Source organism: Prionailurus bengalensis, chromosome X (assembly GCF_016509475.1).
Source record: "Prionailurus bengalensis isolate Pbe53 chromosome X, Fcat_Pben_1.1_paternal_pri, whole genome shotgun sequence".
In the NCBI taxonomy this organism is placed as follows: domain Eukaryota; kingdom Metazoa; phylum Chordata; class Mammalia; order Carnivora; family Felidae; genus Prionailurus; species Prionailurus bengalensis.
The window spans coordinates 64,017,784-64,036,770 of record NC_057361.1 but is presented as its reverse complement, the minus strand read 5'-3'; the positions used below and the strand labels follow the sequence as shown (position 1 = coordinate 64,036,770).

General features: G+C 36.6%; 1 protein-coding gene across 3 annotated transcripts in view; it reads right to left on the bottom strand.

Moving 5' to 3' along the window:
• Nucleotides 1-239: 239 nt before the first annotated feature.
• The window catches only part of ATP7A (ATPase copper transporting alpha), a 191,110-nt gene continuing 172,362 nt past the window's right edge, over nt 240-18,987 (bottom strand). For all 3 annotated transcript variants that reach the window (XM_043570976.1, XM_043570977.1, XM_043570978.1), the window contains 6 exons: nt 18,316-18,462; nt 16,874-17,016; nt 7,283-7,486; nt 6,619-6,736; nt 4,069-4,171; nt 240-3,693 (listed from right to left, as the gene is read on the bottom strand). In XM_043570976.1, the coding sequence (XP_043426911.1) occupies nt 3,417-3,693; nt 4,069-4,171; nt 6,619-6,736; nt 7,283-7,486; nt 16,874-17,016; nt 18,316-18,462 (992 nt within the window). In that variant the 3' untranslated portion in view covers nt 240-3,416. The remainder of the gene's footprint in view (nt 3,694-4,068; nt 4,172-6,618; nt 6,737-7,282; nt 7,487-16,873; nt 17,017-18,315; nt 18,463-18,987) is intronic.

Sequence of the window (18,987 nt, the reverse complement as noted above, 5' to 3'; positions counted from 1 at the left end):
CGAGATGCCTGGTTTTGGCTACAAAAGGCATCTATTATCAATGCTATTATAGGAGCTCTTTAACTGAAGAACAAGAGTTCATGCTTTTGTGCTTTATCTGGTTATTCATACCAGATAAATTTTCAGAGGGACTACAGAAACAGTCTAAAAACAGCTAATAATTTGGCATGAATCTATATTGTTTATATTTGATTACATATTTTAAATATAGAAAAGAAATAACCAAAAATCCAAAGGGAGTGATTGCAGGAATGTTTTTATTCTTATTAAAATAACCAATAACCAGATGCCTCACCCAAAGAAAGTAACAAAATAGAGTAAAATAAATATCAGGAAAAAATAATTTTAAAGCAAGATTCACAAGTAATGGAGAAAAATTCTCAAAAAACATGTATTCTTGATTTTAAGCTGTGTACATAAAAGATACGCACACTTAAATTTTTGGAAACATCCTGTCTATAGTGCTATTTTAAGCATTCTGAACAAAGAATACATCTGAAAAAAGAAACAAGCTTTTAAAAAGTTAAAGCACAGTATAAAATTTTTTGTTCACAAGGCATCAAATTTAACACTCTAAAATGCTGATACTAAACTAGGAAAAATATCATTTCTATTTTCACCACTGACCACCATACTTCTTTAAACTATAACATTAAATATTCTAGCTGTGTTTTTAACCTTTGAAATTCAAAAGGCATCTTTGGATATTTAAGATAAAAGGTGCCCCATAGTTGAATCAGAACCAGCACTGGGTATCAAAACATCCTTGTTATCTTCAGACTGAGGGCATGGGTGCTGAGTGAATACAGAAGAGTGATAAAGGAGCAACATATAAGGAATTTCAAATATTCAAACATCAAATTCAAATATAAACCCATTTTCCTCTATATGGTAAATATGTGCATACATATGTATGTGTGTATATAAACAGAGAAACACATACACACATCTACATTTATAACATTTGTTCTCACAAGTAACTGGTTACTTAAAGCTAGTTACTAACTGAAAGCAATGTTTTTGATCCTGTTCCTAGATCATCTCTCCTGTGAATACAGCTGCTCTATGAAGCTAATAGGAGTTCAGGATTACAAAAGAGACTTATGGTAGGGAATTCAAAGATACTACAGATACTTAAAATAGGATTCTTTCTAAACAACATGTTTTCTGTTCTGATAGTAAGAGGTGAAATTAAATTCTTGATTTTTCCCAGACTATAGGTTGCTCTTCTTGCTATCTTAGGTCATGTGGGTCCTTTGGCAAGTGGGGGACAAAAGGACAACTCAAAAACAACATAATAATAAAAGTAGTAACTGTCTATGTTCAAGTGTTTCAGAGACACAGAAAAGAGTAAGGGAGAAAGAGAGAAAGGTGCTTCTTTTTCCAAAAGTCTATTATACATTTATCATATTGGCTGTTTCTTCTAGAAAAAACAAATTGTGGTATGACAGACCACTAGAATTAAAATAAAAAACAAATATTAAAATTCAAAGTGGAAGCATGGAAGATGACATAGGCATTGGTCTAAAAAAGAGCCTAGATATACAAACTCATTCATATTTCATTAAAATGGGTTTGCCTTTCTAGATTAATAGCACCTTCATCAATAGTTTCAATTCTCTCTTTAAGATACTTGAGATAACTGGGTGTTGCATTTAAAAGATGAATCACTGAATTCTACTCCTGAAACCAATATTGCATTGTATGTTACCTAACTGGAATTTAAATAAAAATTTGAAAAGAAAAAAAAGATAGTTGAGATAAAAATGAGATTTTTTCCAAATCTGAAAAGACAGGATGGAATAATGTTATAAACCTTTTTGTGTGTGTATGAAAGGAGAAGAGAGAAAAGAAGTAGGAGAGGAAGAAACCCATTCCCCAATCCCACCTGATTTTAGATTCTGCCCTAAGAAAATTATTATTAATTATTTATTACTGACCTCAAGGGGAGAAAAGAAATAACATTTACTGAATACAAATCCTATGTGCTTGGCATTGTTCCAACAGCTTTACATATGGCAATGGGAACAAAGTATTAGGAACTTATTTATTTATTTTCACTTCCATAATCTGCATCTGAAATCCATCTTGCAATAAATGAGGAATTTAAATAGTGATACAAGTACGAGATCTCTGATCAGTGTATTAACTCCTAGGCACTCAGAGTGGAATTTCTAAATGTGTATGGCACTGAAAACAGCCCCTGAATTTGCAAACCACACTTACTAGCAAGTGCAAATGTTTTAAACTAGAGAAAAGTATAGACTTGGCTAAAAGGTATCACAACCTAGGGAAATTCTCATTTCTATATTACAAATTTATTATGTTTTTTTTGGTAAATGCAGCTTTGTGTAATAGCATTACTTTAAAGTCATTTTGAGAGGTCATCTAAAATACTAAAATATATTTAAAATCTATTAAATTATATATACCAGTTACCGTCTTGTATTCTCTCCCCAAAAAAGGACAAATTTAGTGAATCTAGGTAATTTCACATGACCCGTATATGTCAAGGATGGTAGTGTTAATCTTCGAAAAAGTTAATTGTAGAAGAGGCTCAACATTTTAGGCTTCTGGACTGAGGCTAATAGACTAAGAACAATTTAGAGTGGAACTCGTCAGGAGTGAATTAAAAGCCTGTACAGAGCTAGAGAGTCACTGAATGAAGAATCTGATCTATTTTTTTACAACAATGGAAAGATAGGAAGCAAGGGACCCTATGGATCCTTAAGGTCTTTTTGGGTTACAAGATAAAGAAAGGAAAAAGATATTGGAAAAGTTGTCATTTATTTTTATCAATCAATCACCTACACTTAGCTCAGCTGAAAGAACAACAACAAAAAAACAAACTAGGGCAATTGCAAAGACAAAGATGCAGGGAGAATAAGGGGGAAGAAAGCCTGTAATAAATAAGGCACATCTTTTTTTAAACAGTTTCTAACTGTTTTCCTTCTAAACCCAGATGCTTTACAGTGTTTTAAAAGCCATTATTCCCCAACCTGACAGGGATGAGAGCTCAAGAATGTCCTCAAGATCATGCTCTCAGATCTTGAAACTTTTAAATTATCCTTTTTCTTGAGCCTTTTCTTTTTGGTCAAATAAAAAACATTACCACTTTAGCAGCAATTCAGTAATCTTCAATTGTAGGACTTGTTGTAAACCTCACTGGTCTACCTTATCTGTTACTAGTGAAAACAAAAAGGGCTGGAGATTCATTTTAAATAAAGCTAGGTTCAGAGCTAACTCTGAAAAAATATATTTCTGCCATTAGACAAATGCAATGCAAATAGAATCCTTAACATCAGGGCATGAGACCAATATAAAATCCTTCCACAATATTTTGAAAAGTTAAGGTAACATCACTAATGCTGTGTCAGTGCATAACAACATCGGCTAGTAGCACTCTCTGCGGCCTGTTACAATGTGGTATCATCATCTTCCCTGCAGTCTCCCACCAGAAGTGAATGCTTGTCAGGTTCACTGGTACCAATGCTGTTTAGGGACCGTTTATCAGACAGTAGTGAATTTATGGAAGCTCTGCTGTAATTAACAATCCGGTCCAGCAAACCCAGTTTAGGAGAATTTCTTGAGGTGTCATCTATTCCAACATGAACGCTGATTTCCGAAGGCCTTTTCTGTCCCATGTGGCTTCGGGCATGCAGTTCATAATTCTCATAAGTTGGTTTTCTATAACTGAACACATGCAAAAGGATACTAGTTTGAAATAACCAAATGTGAACCAGACACTTTTTATGTTCAAAAATGAAAGTATATTTGCCTGGCACGAAGATCTACAAAGGGAGTCCCTGCTAGGAAACTGGCTCAAAAAAAATATGTATGGGGTCACATGATCAGAAATTCTACTTCTCAGAAGCCAATGTACTACATTTTACCCCACTCAGTGCTTATGCTTGCTAGGTAAAGACTACATAAGATGATAATTATATAGCTAACATTTATTATTAAGAATAGTCTTGGCCTATCATACAAGAATAAGACCTACCAAGAACTGACTGTGGATGATAAAATGAACATAAAATACAAACATGAGCAAGCCATCATACTTACAGTTTAAGGAAGAGAGAAGAAAGTACTACTGAAACAGATGAAGCAGCCATTGCAGCAGATCCCATCCAGGGCTGCAAAACCAAACCAATGGGCATAAAAACTCCTAGGAAACAAGTTTGGATTAGTTAGAGCAGTCAGTACTAAACAGATTACTAATGTGTTTCTAATACATATATACAAATCATTTCCTTGTTTGATATTTATTCAGCACTTTATCCTTCTGTTGGTGGAGATTTATGTCACTGCCAATTTTTCACTAACAGGGTATTTCTGTGAACATTCTTGTACATGTCTACCTGTGCATGTGCTTGAGAATTTCTCTAAGGTACATACCTAGATGTGAAACTGTTGGATTATAACATGGGCACATCCTCAATTTTAGGGGGATATTCCTCAGTTGTTCTCCAAAGTGGCTGTACCAGATCACAATTCCACCAATCATGTATGAGTTCATGTTCTACAAACTCATCCATACTTGTTTTGTTTCCTTTTGTTTGTTTGTTTTCAGTAGGCTCCACACCCAGCATGGAGCCCAATGTGGAGATTAAACTCACAACCCTAAGATCAAGACTGAGCTGAGATCAAGAATCTGACACTTAACCAAGTCACTCAGGTACCACACCACACTTGGTTTGGATAGACATTTTAACATTTGTTTATACGACAAGGATAAGATAGACTTATTGTACTTTTAACTTTTTATGTGTTTATCTATATTTTTCTACTTTTTCTACAGTCATCATATATTACTTGCATAATTTTAAAAATCATTTGTTTCATGAATTAATCTCTATGGACTGTTCTTTTACTTTTTGTGCCCCTGTTTATTTTTTTTTAATTTTTTTAAATGTTTTTACTTATTTTTGAGACAGAGAGACAGAGCATGAGCAGGAGAGAGAGAGGGAGACACAGAATCCGAAGCAGGCTCCAGGCTCTGAGCTGTCAGCACTGAGCCTGACACGGGGCTTGAACTCACGGACTGTGAGATCATGACCTGAGCTGCAGTTGGTTGCTTAACTGACTGAGCCACCCAGGCACCCCTGTGCCCCTGTTTATAAACAGCATTTGTGTGTCCCTGTTTATAAACAGCTTTATAATTGTTCTTCCATCATTTCATGTCTTTCTTTGGCTCTCAAACCAGAGAGAATAAGAAGAAAGTGATAACTACTTCTCTTCTGTTATTACTAACTCCTATCAAGTCCCTAAGTACAAGACATTATCCAGTGTTTACTTAAAAATTCTAAATTACTTTCCCTTGGTCTTATTCCTTTAATCAATATCTCTTTCTCCCTCTCTCTCTCTCTCTCAATCTCTCTCTCTCTCTCTCTCAATCTCTCTCTCTCTCCTGGTACCCAAACTTAAAAAAACAAAACGTGTTGGCTATTAGAATGCTAAGTGAGGAGCAAAAAATTCTCTGTATGCTATAATTATACCTATGTAACAAGACACAAAACTGATGCAAAGTAAAAAAGACTGGAAGGAAAGACACTAAAACGCTAACAATAGTTGTGTTTGAGTAGTGAGATTAAAAGTAAATTTGTTATCCAGCAAAAAATAAGTAAATAAATACAGTACAAGTATAAATATGAATAAATATAAATGTGAGACAGCATATGGAGAAAGAGATGAAGCAATGTAGTAAATAAAGTATTATTAACTGGTGAATTTAAATGAAGACTATACAGGTTTTCATTGTATCTTTTTTCCTTCTTATATATACCTTATAAATCTTTTTCAAAAAATTTTTTAATGTTTATTTATTTAGAGAGCAAGGCAGCGTGTGTGAGGGGCAGAGAGAGAAGGAGAGAGAAAATCCCAAGCAGGCTCCATGCTGTCAGAGCAGAGCCCAACACGGGGCTTAATCTCACATACCGTGAGATCATGACCTGAGCTGAAACCAAGAGTCAGACACTTAACTGACTGAGCCACCCAAGTGCTCCTTTGAAATTTTTTTTTTAATTTTTTTTTCAACGTTTATTTATTTTTGGGACAGAGAGAGACAGAGCATGAATGGGGGAGGCGCAGAGAGAGAGGGAGACACAGAATCGGAAGCAGGCTCCAGGCTCTGAGCCATCAGCCCAGAGCCTGACGCAGGGCTCGAACTCACGGACCGCGAGATCGTGACCTGGCTGAAGTCGGACGCTTAACCGACTGCGCCACCCAGGCGCCCCTGAAATTTTTTTAAATATAAAGTTGGGAGGGGAAAATAAAGTAAATTAAAATAAACCTGTCAGAATGCTTTTACCTTTTAGGCTGTGATGAACATTGCTTGAAATTATCATTATTGATGTTAATATTACCTCTCACCATACCAGGAGGCTACATATAAAAATTGAGCTCAACACTGGGTATTGTATGTATGTACGTGATGAATCACTGAATTCTATTCCTAAAACCAATACTCCACTATAGGTTAACTAACTAGAATTTTAAATAAAAATTTGAAAAGGAAAAAACTGAGCTCAAAACTAGTAATAAGACTGAAGCTTCCAATACGATAGGTCTCTAATGACTTCAGAGGAAAAGCAATACTAGTTAATAGTCACATACCAGCAGCTATGGGAATTCCAACTAGATTATAAATTAGAGCGAAAACAAAATTTATCCGAATCCTCTTGACTGTCTTCCTTGATAAGTCAATACTTGCCACTACATCCAGAAGATCATTCTGAGAACAGAAATATTTGTGATATTAGTGAGAGACTTTAACTTAACTAGTACTTTTGTATTTGATACTGTGATTTTGCAGATGATGTATACCTTAGGGTAGGTAATAAATCTTAAATATTATAAATCTTAAATATATAATTTAACTATAAATCTTAAATATTGCTAAAAATTTCAGTCAGCCTTGGAAGATGTTTTTCAGGACTTTTTCTCAGGGGTCTAGAAAACACTTCTTGCATTGTATGATGCTATGTGCATTATATCCCTTAAAATAATCTCAGCAAGTGTTTGTTGAAGATAATTTTTATTATAAGTATATTCCCCAATCTTATTCTTTAGAAGCTTGTCATTCTCATTTGCTTTGCTGGATTGAGAAAGTCTGAAAGTAATTAGTATGACTTCTCATACTCCCATCTTCAATTCTCCGTCTCAATGGCTGGGAGCACAGGAATTAGAAAGAATTGTTCTATTCCATATACTTTATGACACTATCCCTGACCAGGTAGAGCAGTATCACAGACCTCAATGTTCAGGCCACAGGACTTACCCTTATTAAAACCACATCAGCTGCTTCAATGGCTACATCTGTACCTGTGCCAATGGCAATTCCAACATTAGCCATTGCCAGAGCTGGAGAGTCATTGATTCCATCTCCTACCATTGCAACCTGTTTCCCCTCCTCCTGAAGTTGCTTCACCTTAGCAACCTTATGAGAAGGGAGAACTTCAGCAAACACCTTAGTAATGCCAACCTACATGAGGAAAAATAAACTCAATTCATTTCAAGAAATATTACTAGTACCTGAAATAGAATGGAGCAATAGTGAGCCATCAGTTTCTACCCACCAGATGTCCCAAATTGCAAAAATTGGTAGTATCTAGTGATAGTAAGGATATAGAGAAATCAGCTCTCATATGCACTCTTGGTGAGCGTGTAAACAGTTATCATGTTTTTGGAGGGCATTTGGCAGCATCTATCAAAGTGTACACATCATTTAATTCAGCAATTCCACTTCTAGCTATATTCTGGACATACTTATACATGTATAAAAATATTTATGTTTGACTTCCAGGGAAGATGGCAAAGTGGGGGGATCCTGGGCTAACCTCATCCCATAGATGCAACCTGGGTCATCCACAGTGATGTGGCTGATCCAGAGAACAGCATAGGGCCTGACAGAACAGACTGCCACAGTTAGGTAAAGAGAAAGGGCCATGTTGAGGAATGTGTGGAGAGGGAGATACAGCCCAGAGCCAGGTGGACTCGTGGGACAGTCTGTGGGAGGGAGGGGTGCAGTGAGTCTGGAGCGGGAAGAGAGGAACAGCCCCCTACATCAGGTGCCCTGGGCACAGGGGCCTGCACAGGGAAGGCAGGTTCTCATAGAATTTTGAGAACCAGAGGGGCCAGGCTTTGTAAGTTCTTACAATCAGTGAGTCTAGAAACCTGGAATTTAAAAAATTTTAAAAATCAGCTGGTTCAGCTCTGGGAGAGCCAGTGGGCAATAGGAAACTGAGTCTTCCCACTTAAAGAGACAGCACAACAAACAATCCCACTGAGATACAGCATAGAAGCAGCAGTTTGAAAAACGCCTGGGATATACAGGAAGGAGATTTGTGTACTATAGAGGCAGAGACCTTTGGGAGACTTCTCTAAGAACAAAAGAACCAGCAGGCAGCATTTCCCTCCCCTGGCCCCAGCCTAGATATACAAACACCTGTGGTAACCAGTGCAGTGCCAACTCTCTCCCTGCCGCTATGCCCTTCTGCAGATCCACTCCCTCCAACTTGGCCAGATGCAGAAGTTTTCCCTGGAGGCTACAGGTCCCTTCCCACAGCAGGCCAGCACAGACCATTCTGGAACCCCAGGCCCTGCCCCCACTTTCTCATGCACACCTGCCCCCTCCAATATGCCATTGGCCGGAGCCCATCCAAAGCAGTGCCACGAGCCTGGCAGTGTGCAAGCAGCCCCAATAGGGGGTCAGAACCACTATACAGCAACTCCAGTCCCAGACAGAGGGGAAGATAACCACACACACCAGTCCAACTCATAGGGTCAGATGGCAGGCTCCGCTCACCAAAAAAAGCTTCTCAGGGGAACCTCAGGGGACCTCAGGGAAACCTCAGGGGACAACACAGGGAGAGCACCCTGTAGTTCAGTGGTACTGCATCTCTGGCAAAAACCTGGTCTGACTCAACTCATGCCCAAGGTGGCCCCAGAATGGCTCACTAAGACCACAAGGACCAAACCTTTCCCACCAACAGGCAAAGAAAGCCACTGCAGACAAGTGAACTGAAGGCAAACGTGGCACAGCCAAAATAATCCGGTGCACACAACACACATAGGAGACATCCCTGAGTGCCAGGTTCTAGTGAACAGGGGACACTGCACTGCAGGCCATTACTTTCAAGATCAGGTGACATGGCTGACTTTCCTAAGACAGAGAAACAGACACAGAGAGTTAGACAAAATGAAGGGACAGAGGAATATATCACAAAATGAAAAAAAAGGACAAAATCACAGGAAGAGAGCTAAATGAAATGAAAATAATACGCCTGATAGATAATGTAAAGTAATAGGCATAAGGATAGTCACTGCACTTGAGAAAACAGTGGAGACTTCAGTGTGACTGTCAACAAAGAGATAGGAAACATAAAAAGGAAGCAAAAGGAGATGGAGAACTCAGTAACTGAAATTAAAAATATACTAGAGGGGCACATGAGTGGCTCAGTCAGTTAAGTGTCCAACTTGGTTTTGGCTCAGGTCATGATCTCACAGTTTTGTGAGTTCGAGCCCCACAACAGGCTCCACAACTGCCAGTGCCAGTGCAGATCCTTCTTGGGATTCCATTTCCCTCTCTCTCTCTCTCTCTCTCTCTCTCTGCCCCTCCCCTACTCATGCTGACTCTGTCTCTCTCAAAATGAATAAATAAATATTTTTTAAAAATTTAAAAAACATACTAGAGAGAACAAACAGGAGAGTATAGGAAGCAGAACAACAGATCAATGACCTCAAGAAGAGAGTAATGGAAAGCAATCAAGGTGAACAGGATAGAGAAAAAAATAATAAAAAATGAAAATAGACTAAGGGAACATAGCAATGCCATCATGAGTAATAACATTCACATGATAGGGATCCCAGAAGGAGAAAAAAGAAAATAGGGCAGAAAATTTGTTTGAAGAAATAATAGCTGAAAACATTCCTAATCTGGGGAAGGAAAGAGAAATTCAGATCCAGGAGGCACAGAGAAGCCCCAACAAAACTGACCCAAGAAGGCCCACAACAAGACAGAGTATTTAAAATGGTAAAAGGGGGTGATAAAGGGAGAATTTTAAAAGCAGTAAGAGAAAACAGGTATATGCAAGGGAAACCCAAAAGGCTATCAGCAGATTTTTCAGAAGAAATTTTGCAGGCCAGAAGGGACTGGCATGATACAAAGTGCTAAAGGAAAAAAACCTGCAACGAAGAATACTCTTTCCAGCAAGGCTATTATTCAGAATAGGAGGAGAAATAGAGTTCCCCAGACAAACAAAAGTTAAAGTAATTCATTACCACTAACCCAGTCTTATAAGAAATCTTAGAGTGGACTCACTGAGTGAAAAGGAAAGACCATAAGTAAGAGTAAGAAAAGTAGGAAGCACAAAAGCAGTAAAATTAAGTATATCTACAAAAATTTGTCAAGGGATTCACAAAATAGAAGGATGTAAAGCAAGGCACCATATACCTAAAAAATAGGGGAGAGGAGTAAAAACTGGCTTCAAACTTAAGCAACCATCGGCTTAATACAGACTGATATATGCATATAATGTTATATATAAACCTAATGTTAATAACAAATCAAAAATCAGTAATAGATATGCAAAAACTAAAAAGAAAGGAATCCAAGTATGTCCCTAAAACAAGCCAGAAAACCATAAGAGAAAAGAGCAACAAAACAAAGGAAGACAGAACTGCAAAAAACCATAAAACAAGTAACAAAATGGTAACAAGTATATAGCTATCAATAATTACTTCGAATGTAAATGGACTAAACGTTTCAGTCAAAAGACACTGGGTGAATGGATTAAAAAGTAAGACCCATATATGTGCTACAAGACTCATTTCAGACCTAAAGACACATGCAGATTGAAAGTGAGGTATGGAAAAACATTTATCATACAAAAGGAAGTGAAAACAAAGTCAGGGTAGCAATACTTGTATAGGACAAAATAGACTTTAAAGTAAAGATTGTAACAAGAGACAAAGAAGAGCACTATATAATCATAAAAGGAACAACCTAACAGGATGTAAAAATTGTAAATATCTATGCACCCAACATGAGAGAACCAAAATACATAAAGCAACTAATAAGAAACATGAAGGAAGTAATTAATAGTAATACTAGTAAGGGGACTTCACCACTCCACTTCCATCAATGGATATATCATCCAAACTGAAAACCAACAAGGAAATAGTGGCTTTAAAGGACACATTGGACCAGATCTAACAGATATAGTCAGAACATTCCAACCTAAAACAGCAGAATACACACTCTTTTCATGTGCACACAGAATTTTCTCCAGAATAGATCACATGTTCGGCCACAAAACAAATCTCAACAAATTCAAAAAGACTGAAGTCATACCACGCATCTGTTCCAACCACAATGCTATGAAACTAGAAGTCAACCACAAGAAAAAACCTGGAAAGACTAAATAACATGCTACTAAACAATGAATGGATATATCCTGAATTCAAAGAGGAAATCAAAACATACATGGAGACAAATGAAAACAAAATGGCCAAAATCTTTGGGATGCAGCAAAAGCTGTTTTAAAAGGGAAGTTTACACCAAAACAGGTCTACCTCAAGAAGCAAGAAAAATCTCAAATAATTAACCAAACCTTACACAAAAAGGAGCTAGAAAAAGAACAAACAAAATCCAAAACCAGAGAAAGAATTATATAATAATGTTAGGGCAGAAATAAGTAAAATACAAACTAAAAGCAATCAATGAAACCAGGAGCCAGTTCTTTGAAGAGATCAACAAAAGTGATAAACATTTAGCCAGACGCATCAAAATATCTATCTATCTATCTATCTATCTATCTATAGGACTCGAGGCACTTGGCTCAGTCAGAAGAGCATGTGACTCTTGATCTCAGGACTGTGAGTTCGAGTCCCATGTTGGGAGTAGAGACTACATACCTACCTACCTACCTACCTACCTACATACATACATACATACATAAACTTAAAAAAATAAGATTAAATAAAGAATATTTTTAAAAATAGTACTCAAATAATCAAAATGAGAAATGAAAGATGAGAAATAACAACAAATACCACAGAAATACATAGGATTATAAAAGAATGTTATGAGAAATTATATGCTAACAAATTGGACAACCCACAAGAAATGCATAAATTCCTAAAAACATATAACCTCCCAAAATTGAGTAAGGAAGAAAATAAAATTTGAAAAGACTGATTACCAACAATGAAAATAGAATCAATTGATCAAAAAACTCCAAACAAATAAAAGTCCAGGGCCAGATGGCTTCACAGAATTCTACCAAACATTTAGAGAAGAGGTAATACCTATTCTTCTAAAACTGTTCCAAAAATATAGAAAAGGAATAAAAACTTCCAAATAAGTTCAATGAGGCCAGCATTACTCTAATATCAAAATCAGACAAAGACACTACAATAAAAGAGAACTACATGCCAATCTCTCTGATGAACACAGATGTAAAAGTCCTCAACAAAATATTAGGAAACCAAAGCCAACAATACATTTAAAAAAATCACTCACCAAAACCAAGTGGGATTTATTCCCAGGATGCAACAAGGGTGGTTCAATATTTATAAATCAATTAATGTGATACATTACATAACAAAAGAAAGGATAAAAACCATATGATCATTTCAGTAGATGTAGAAAAACCATTTAACAAAGTACAACATCAATTCACGATAAAAACTTTCAACAAAGTAGGTTTAGAGGAAACATATCTCAACATAAAAAAAGCCATATATGAAAAACCCACAGCTAACATCATCCTCAGTGGTGAAAAACTGAGATCTTTTCTCCTAAGGTCAAGAACAAAACAAGGATGTCCTCTCTCACCACATTTATTCAACATAGTACTAGAAGTCCTAGCCACAGCAGTCAAACAACACAAAGACCTAAGAGACATCCAAATTGGTATGAAAGAAGTAAAACTTTCACTATTTGCAGATTAAATCATACTATATATAGAAAGCCCTAAGGATGCCACCCAAAAACTACTAGAACTGATAAGGGAATTCAGTAAAGTCACAGGATACAAAATCAATACACAGAAATCCATTGCATTTCTAAACATTAATTATGAAGTAGCAGAAAAGGAAATTAAGAAAACAATACCATTTATAATTACACCAAAAATAATGAAATACATAGGAATAAACTTAACCAAGGAGGTGAAAGACTTGTATTCTGAAAACTATAAAACACTGATGAAAGACATCAAAGATGACATAAACATATCAGAAGATATTCCTTACTCATGTGTTAGAAGAATAAATATTGTTAAAATGTGCATACTACCCAAAGCAATATACAGAATTAATGCAACCTCTATCAAAATATCAACAGCATTTTTCATAGAACTAGAACAAATAATCTTAAGATTTGCATGGAACCACCAAAGACCCAAAGCTACCTTGAAAAAAGAACAAAACTGGAGGTATCACAATCCCAGATTTCAAGATATACTACAAACATGTAGTAATAAACAGTATGGTACTGGCACAAAAACAGACACATATATCAATGGGACAGAACAGAAAATCCAGAAATGGACCCAGAACTATATGGTCAACTAATCTTCGACAAAACAGGAAAGAATAACCGAAGGAAAAAAGTCTCTTAAACAAATGGTGTTGGGAAAACTAGACAGCAACATGCAAAAGAATGAAAGTGGACCACTTTCTTACACCATAATAAAACTCAAAATGAATGAAAGACCAAAATGTGAGACAAGAAACCACCAAAATCCTAGAGGAGAAAACAGGCAACAACATCTTTGACCTCTGCTGTAGCAACTTCTTACTTGACATGTCTCCCGAGGCAAGGGAAACAAAAGCAAAAATAAACTACTGGGACAACATCAAAATAAAAAGCTTCTGCAGAGCAAAGGAAACAATCAACAAAACTAAAAGGTAACCTATGGAATGAGAGAAGATATTTGCACAGGACATATATGATAAAGGGTTAGTATCAAAATATAGAAAGAACTTATAAAACTCAAGACCTAAAAAACAAACAATCCAATTTAAAAGTGGGCAGAAGACATATAAAGACATTTCTCCAAAGAAGACAGACGGCCAACAGACACATGAAAAGATGCTCTACATTACTCAACATCAGGGAAATGCAAATCAAAACCATAATGAGATATCACCTCACACCTTCCAGAATGACTAAAATAAAAAACTCAAGAAACAACAGATATTGGCAAGGATGTGAAGAAAAAGGAACCCTCATGCACCGCTGGTGAATGCAAACTGGTGCAGCCATTGTGGAAGACAGTATGGAGATTCATCAAATAATTAAAAATAGAATTACCATTTGATCCAGTAATTCCACTACTGGGTATTTACACAAATAACATGAAAACACGAATTCAAAAAGATAAATGCACTGCTATGTTTCTTGCAGCATTATTTATAATAGCCAAGATATGGAAGCAGCCCATATCCATTGATAGATGAATGGATAAAGAAAATGTGGTGTGTATACACACACACACACACACACACATATATATATACAAACATATATACATACATACATGCATACAGTGGTATATTACTCAGCCATAAAAAGGAATGAAATCTTTCCATTTGCAACATCATAGATGGATCTAGAGGGTATGATACTAAGTGAAATAATTCATCCAGAGAAAGATCAATACCACATGATTTCACTCATTTGTGTAATTTAAGAAACAAAACAAATAAACAAGGAAAGACAGAGACAAACCAAAAACCAGACTCTTAATTATAGAGAACAAACTAATGGCTACTAGACGGGAGTTAGGTGAGGGGATGGATAAAATAGGTGAAGGGGCATACACTTACCATGATTAGCACTGAGTAATGTATACAACTGTTGAATCACTATGTTGTACACCTGAGTCTAATATAACACTATATGTTAACTATACTGGAACTACAATACAATTTAAAAAAATAAATACAAAATGAAAGCACTGTGAAAACCACCACCCCCTAAAAAAAAAAGATGTATATCTAAGGATGTACATTACTGCCCTGTTTGTAACAACAAAATTTTCAAAATCACCTAAATACCCATCATGAGAGGAATGGTTAAGTAAATTATGACACATTCCTACCATGGGATTCCATGTAGTAATTTTGAAAGAATAAAATAATTTTGTTTTTTCAGATATGGATAAAGCTCCAAGGAATGTATTTTGTTACCAAAAAAAAAAGTGCTGGGGCACCTGGGTGGCGTTAAGCGTCTGACTCTTGATTTTGGCTCAGGTCACGATCTCACAGTCGTGAGATCGAGCCCCATGTCAGACTCCGCACTGAGTGAAGCCTGCTTTGGATTCTGTGTCTCCCTCTCTCTCTCTGCCCCTCTCCCCCACCCCTGTGCATGCGAACACACTCTCAAAATAAATAAAAATAAACACTTAAAAAAAGCGCAAAGGGCTGAATGAACAATCTGTAGAAAAATGATGTAATTTATGTTGAAAATACCAGAACTATACATTCGTATATGAACACACATGCATGTGAAAAAGTTGGGGTAGGGGGTGCCTGGGTGGCTCAGTCAGTTGGGCATCCGACTTCAGCTCAGGTCATGATCTCACATCTCATGAGTTTGAGCCCCACGTCAGGCTCTGTGCTACCCGCTCAGAGCCTGGAGCCTGCTTCAGATTCTGTGTCACCCTCTCTCTCTGCCGCTAACCCACTTGCATTCTGTCTCTGTCTCTCTCAAAACCAAATAAACATTAAAAAAAGTTTTTAAAAAAAGTGGGGGTAGGACTGGACAGGGAGTTTGGGAAAAGGGTAACTTAAACTTTTTGATTTGTATCCTTCTGCATTAAATTTTTTAATTTTTTAATTTTTTTTTATTTTTGAGAGAGAGAGAGAGAGACAGACACAGCATGAGTGGGGGAGGGGCAGAGAGAGAGGGAGACACAGAATCCAAAGCAGGCTCCAGGCACAGAGCCCAACACAGGGCTTGAACTCACAAACAGCAAGATCATGACCTGAGCCAAAGTCGGATGCTTAACTGACTGAGCTATGCAGGTGCCCCTCCCCCAAATTTTTTAATGTTTATTTATTTTTGAGGGGGGGGAGAGAGAGAGAGAGAGAGAGAGAGAGAGAATGAGCAGGGGAAGGGCAGAGAGAGAGGCAGACAGAGAATCCAAAGCAGGCTCCAAGCTCCAGGCTCCAAGCTGTCAGCAGAGTCTGATGCAGGGCTCGAACTCACCAACTGTGAGATCATGACTTGAGCTGAAGTTGGATGTTTAACCGAATGAGCCACCCAGGCACCCCTCCTCCTGCATTTTTTATATAAGAATGTTTCCATATATTACTTGTGTTATTTAATAGAAGAAAGGAGAAGGCATTCTGAAATAGAAAAGACTAATGTGAGAAAAGTTCTGCAGGTAAGGCAAATGTGGGGGTCAGTAGCAGAAAACTATGTCAAAGTGGTACATTAGGAGATGGTTCCACCAGTGATGTTCAGGATGGACTAGAGAAGGAAGTGCCTGGAGCTATTGCTGTATTTTAGACATGAGAGATTGAGCACCTGGCTTAGTGATTGAGCCTGGCTTAGGCTGGCAACGCTGGTAAAGAGTATAAGTAACATTTCAAAGGAAGTATCAACAGAAACTAGTGTATGGTGTCACTGAAGCATCTCATGGATTAGGTAAATGGCTTTTTAGTAACACACAAAGACCAAAGTCCTTCCCACACAGCATGCTAATTGTTCTTTAAGGAATCAGATATGGATAATCAGTGATAAGGAAAACAATAGGTCATATGATTTTTTTAGCACTTGAAAGCAAGAAACAAAATGTATGTGAAGAATTAGAAGTTACTACATACCACCACCCCAACAACTATGTAAATCAATTACCTGAGAAGCAATAGATCTAGCTGTTTTACTGTTGTCTCCAGTCATCAGAACTACTTCTAAGCCCATGGATTTCAAAATATGGACAGCCAATTCTGCTTCAGGCTTCACTGTATCAGCAATAGCAATCAAGCCACACAGCTCATCTAATAAAGGAGCACCAGAAAATAAGACAGTTTGGAATATGGTGAAAGCATAATAATATTCTAACTTAAAATTTGAGAAAGAAATTAATTTTGTTAAGTAAAATTGTTCAGGGCTTAGCTTAACTCAAAATGTCTCCAAGCCCACACAGACTGTATTCCACCAAACTTGCAACAAACTTCCATATTTAGGTGTGAAAATTTCAGAGTGACATAGGGATTATTAATGAAGGTAGTAATATGAAATGAAAGTAGAATAGAAAATGAAAAGAGAGACCTTATTGGATACTAAAAGACTCTTTCTTTCCTTTGAGAAGTACTGGCCAATAGCCCCCAAACAACTTTAGTTCATTTAAAGGCAAATGAAACTGAAAACTAATACTTTTTTTTTTCTTTTTAAGGTGAAAGGGGAGAATTGAGACAAACTGCCATTTTATAACTGGGGGAAAGAAATCACTGCAAGTAATTATTTTATTTTATTAATTTTATTTTCTTTTAAAAACAAAAGTAAATATTTTATGCTTCTTCCTAGACCTAGTTAAGGTCATAGTTAAGATACTGCCTTCATACTTAGCAAGGATTATAAATGTTGACTAATTAATCTTACAGCTAGAAATTTTCCCTAAGAAATAATTTAACAAAAGAAAGCACCTAAAACCTCAAAGATGTTCATCGTAGTGTTATGTATAATAACGAAATATTAGGAATAGCTTAAATTTCCAACAAGGGAATGATTTAATTACAGTATATAATAAATTATGCAGAATTAAAATTGGAAAATATTTATGAATACAGCAAATGAAAAAGAAAAAGAAAATAGTATGTGTACAAGGAATTTTAACTTTTATTCAACTTTATTAAGGTAAAATATATATGCAAAATAACCCATTTAAAAATGGTATATATGTACTAATGTTATAATTCTGTACATATATATTACACACACACACAAACCAAAAACCAGAAATGGAATACATGCAATTAAAATGGACACTGAGTTAGGATGATAAGATTATAGATATTATTGTATTTTGCTATTACTCTAATGCTATGTTATTTTTAGGTCTTAAAAAATCCTTGATTATTTTTTTAAAACATAGGTTAGACTATAGAGGAAATTAATAAAGCCAGATAAATGCATGAGAATTCTAAATTAATCAGTAACAATTATGTATTGCTAACATTTTCACTTTTCATTTAGGCTGCTTCTGAATAACCCTCAAGTTCAGATGTCTGTCAAAAATATACGTAAAATAACTGAGATCACAAAATTGAGTCATCGTGTACTTAGGAAAATCTTACCATCAACGGCCACCAATACAGCAGTCCGACCTTTTCTCTCATGTTCAGTCATGGAATCATCTACATCATTATTAATAACAAAACCATTTCTAATCATCCATTCCCGGTTACCAATGAGGACTCTGTACTGTTGAGCATTAAGAGCATCTGAATAAAGTATAGAAATAGCATTTAGTGAGCTTGTTTATTATTTATAACATGCTATGAGGCACATTCTTCCTGTCTAACCTTACATAGTCGCTATGTTGTATATTTGGTAGACCACAGACTACAACAGTGATTTCCAAATTTTCAAGGAATATACTCTGCTCTTCCTTGCCTTTGGGCCTTTGCACATATTGCTGCCTCCACCTGGAAAGTCCTTACCCCTCCTCTCCAATTATCAAATTCCATCATATTCTTCAAGAGCCAGTTCAAATGTTACTTTCTTGGGGCACCTGGGTGGCTCAGTCAGTTAAGCGTCCAACTTCGGCTCAGGTCATGATCTCACGGTTCGTGGGTTCGAGCTCCAGCTCTGTGCTGACAGCTCAGAGCCTGGAGATTACTTCGGATTCTGTGTCTCCTTCTCTCTCTGCCCTCCCCCTGTTTACACTCTGTCTCTCTCTCTCTGTCTCAAAATAAAGAAACATTGGGGCGCCTGGGTGGCTCAGTCGGTTGAGCATCTGACTTAGG